This window comes from Colobus angolensis, unplaced genomic scaffold (genome assembly GCF_000951035.1).
Source record: "Colobus angolensis palliatus isolate OR3802 unplaced genomic scaffold, Cang.pa_1.0 Scaffold109, whole genome shotgun sequence".
In the NCBI taxonomy this organism is placed as follows: domain Eukaryota; kingdom Metazoa; phylum Chordata; class Mammalia; order Primates; family Cercopithecidae; genus Colobus; species Colobus angolensis.
Window position 1 is genome coordinate 6095253 of NW_012111919.1, and position 3856 is coordinate 6099108.

A 3856-nucleotide genomic window follows, 5' to 3' on the forward strand; every position below is an offset into this window, starting at 1 on the left:
CCCAACCCGACCTCCCAAAGTGCTGGGATTACAGGTGTTAGCCACTGCACCCAGCCATTTTTTGTAGAGACAGTCTCACTATTTTACCCAGGCTAGTCTTGAACTCCTTGGCTTAAGCAATCCTCCTACCTTGGCCTCTCAAAGTGCTGGAATTACAGATGTGAGCCATACGCCCATTTCATTGGCTAAGTCAAATGGTATATTATACTTTTTTTCATCATAAGTTTTAAGAAGTCTTTCTTTTGTCAGATTATCAGACTTGAAAATGTATTTTCTATCATTGCTTTATTTTGTAGATGGAAATGACAGCTTTGAGTTTGCTCGCTTTTTCTTTAGACCCTTTTAAGTAATATTTTAGGACTACATGGTAGCTTACATATTAAGCTTCTTACTTACTTTTTTTTTACTTACTTTCTTTTTACTTTTACAGTAAGGCAAAAGAGAATGAAAGACGTAGATAACCTCAAAAGTGTAAAACAAGAATGGTAAGTTAATTCAAACTGAATTGCTTTATTAATGCATTTGTTAATATCGTTCTGTGTTTTTGTTACATTTCACTGGCAGAGATAGTAGAGTAAGTTTTAATTATGTATGACCACTTCATTGTCATCTACTATGTTGAAGTAATTTTTTTTTACCATAGCTGCATTAAACAAATTTTATTGAAGTTACTGAATGTTTTTTGTTATTAATTTTAAAAAGTTAAATTATCTGTGTTCATACATTACTTCTGTTATTTGATAAATTAAATAACTGTTTACCTCATTAGCCTCTTGTGATAGATATACTATTTTAGTGTCATGGTGGAAATATGGCTTTGGAGTCAGATAAACCTAGGCTTGAATCCCATCTCTGCCTTGTATTATCTCTCTGGCCTTTAGGCAGCTTAGGTAAATTCTTTAAGCCTCAATATCTCATCTATAAAATGAGGATATAAATACCTACCTATCTGAAAGGTTTTGTGTGTGTATCTTTTTTTCTGTTTTCTTTTTTTTCTTTTCTTTTCTTTTTACAGACAAGTTGTCTGTTGCCCAGGCTAGAGTGCAGTGGTGCAATCATAGCTTATTGAAGCCTTGAATTCCTGGGGTCAAGTGGTCATCTCACCTTGACTTCCTGAGTAGCTGGGACCACAGGCTTACACCACTGCACCCAGTTAATTTTTAAATTTCTTGTAGCAGTGTGGTCTCACTATATTGCTCAGAACTCCTGGCTTCAAGCGATCCTCCTGCCACAGCCTCTCAAAATGCTGGGATTATAAGCGTGAGCCACCATGCTTGGCCTGTTATTTATTTTTTCACTCAGGTATTTATAGGCTCACATAAATATTTGATGCTAATTATATAATTGTGAGGTTGTTGGCCGGGCACAGTGGCTCATGCCTATAATCCCAGCACTTTGGGAGGCCGAGGCAGGTGGATCATCTGAGGTCAGGAGTTCAAGACCAGCCTGGACAACATGGCAAAATCCCATCTCTACTAAAAATACAAAAATTAGCTAGGCGTGGTGGTGGGTGCCAGTAATCCAAGCTACTCGGGAGGCTGAGGAAGGAGAATTGCTTGAACCTTAGACGCAGAGGTTGCAGTGAGCCAAGATCGCACCACTGCACTCCAGCCTGGGTGACGGAGCAAGACTCCTCCATCTCAAAAAATAAATAAATAAATAAATAAATAATTGTGAAGTTGTGTCAGAGGTCTCCAAGACCACCCCTAGTTTTGATGATTTACTAGAAGAATTTGTAAGATTTAGCATGTAGTTATACTCCTGATTATAATTTATTACAGTGAAGGGTTACAAAGCAAAATCAGCAAAGGGAAAAAGTGCATGGGGAAAACCAGGCACAAGTTTCCAGGGGTCCTCACCCAGTGGAGTCCCCCAGGATGTACTTAATTCCCCCAGTAACAAGTTGTGACAAATACATGTGAAGTATTGTCTACCGGGAAAGCTCACTGGAGATGAGCCTAGAGTTTATAGTGGGAGCTAGTCACATCCTAAAATTTCAGACTCTCATAAGGAAAGCAGGAGTTCAATATAAATCACATTGTTTATACAAACTGTACATTGAGCCATCCTTACAAATTTAGGATGATGGGAACCTTCTAGAAATTCACGTTTGCAGATGTGGCGAGGTACGGTGGCTCATGCCTGTAATCCCAGCACTTTGGGAGGCCAAGGTGGGTGGATCATGACGTCAGGAGATCGAGACCATCCTGGCTAACACGGTGAAACCCCGTCTGTAGTAAAAATACAAAAAAATTTAGCCAGGCGTGGTGGCAGGCGCCTGTAGTCCCAGCTACTCAGGAGGCTGAGGCGGGAGAATGGCGTGAACCCGGGAGGTAGAGCTTGCAGTGAGCCGAGATCGCGCCACTGCACTCCAACCTGGGCGACGGAGTGAGACTCTGTCTTAAATAAAAAACAAAAACAAATCCAAGTTTACAGATGCCAGCCCAGGACCAACCTTGTAAGCAAGTCTTTCAAAAGATAGCAATCAGATCTGCTATATTAACTCATTTCTGCACAGTGATAAATTGAATGACTGATTTGAAATGGTAAAATTAACTTAGAACAGGCCTGTTTTAAAATGACTTTATTGAAATATAATTCACATACCATATAATTCATTCACTTAAAATATATAGTTCAGTAGTTTTTAGTATGCTCACAGATTTGTGCGGTCATTACCATAGTCAATTTTAACGCATTTATATTACCCCAAAGAGAAACCCCATATCCATTAGCAGTCCCACCCATTGTCCTATGTCTTGCCCCTGACAACCATGAAACTGCTTTCTTTTTTTGAGACAGAATCTCACTTTGTTGCTCAGGCTGGAGTGCAATGGCATGATTTTGGCTCACTGCGACCTCCACCACCCAGATTCAAGCAGTTTCCCTGCCTCAGCCTCCTGAGTGGCTGGGATTACAGGCGTGCACCACCATGCCCAGCTAATTTTTTTTGTATTTTTAATGGAGATGGGGTTTTACCATATTGGCCAGTCTGGTCTCAAACTCCTGACCTCAGGTGTTCTGCCCACCTCGGCCTCCCAGAGTTCTGGGATTACAAGTGTGAGCCACTGCGCCTGGCCCATCTGCTTTCTATTTCTACAGATTTGCCTGTTCTGGACATTTCATATACATGCGGTTATACAATATGTGGTCTTTCGTGACTGACTGCTTTCACTTAGCATAATGTTTTCAAGGTTCACCTATGTTGTAGAGCATGTATCAGTATGTACTTGGAAATTTTTTTGTTTTTGTTTTTGTTTGAGATGGAGTTTTGCTCTTGTCACCTAAGCTGTGGTGCAGTGGCACAATCTTGGTTCACTGCAACCTCCGCCTCCCAAGTTCAAGCAATTCTCCTGCCTCAGCCTCCCAAGTAGCTGGGACTACAGTTGTGCACCACCACACCTGGCTAATTTTTGCACTCTTAGTAAAGATGGGATTTCACCATGTTGTCCAGGCTGATCTTGAACTCCTGACCTCAGGTGATCCGCCCACCTCGGCCTCCCAAAGTGCTAGGATTACAGGCACAAGCCACTATGCCTGGCCTGTACTTTGAATTTTAAGTAAAATATTTAGTAAAGTACCTACACAAAAATATAGGTGATAGTTTATAATTTTCTTTGTAACAAAAATGGATTTGTAAAAATGTTTTGTTAAAAATAATGGCCCAGGGAAAAATGAAAAGAAAACTGCCTTTTTTTTTTTTTGAGATGAAGTCTTGCTCTGTCACCCGGCTGGAGTGCAATGGCGTGATCTCGGCTCACGGCAACCTCCACCTCCCAGGTTCAAGCGATTCTCCTGCCTCAGCCTCCCAAGTAGCTGGGACTGTAGGTGCTAACTTTTGTATTTTTAGTAGAGA

The 3856-nt window shown here is 40.9% G+C and overlaps 1 protein-coding gene across 1 annotated transcript in view; it reads left to right on the forward strand.

Annotated features, from left to right (window-relative positions):
- Positions 1 to 434: 434 nt before the first annotated feature.
- Positions 435 to 3856, forward strand: part of UBXN2A (UBX domain protein 2A) — a 49835-nt gene continuing 46413 nt past the window's right edge. The window contains exon 1 of the mRNA XM_011950792.1: positions 435 to 485. Within this exon, the coding sequence (XP_011806182.1) occupies positions 445 to 485 (41 nt within the window). The 5' untranslated portion in view covers positions 435 to 444. The remainder of the gene's footprint in view (positions 486 to 3856) is intronic.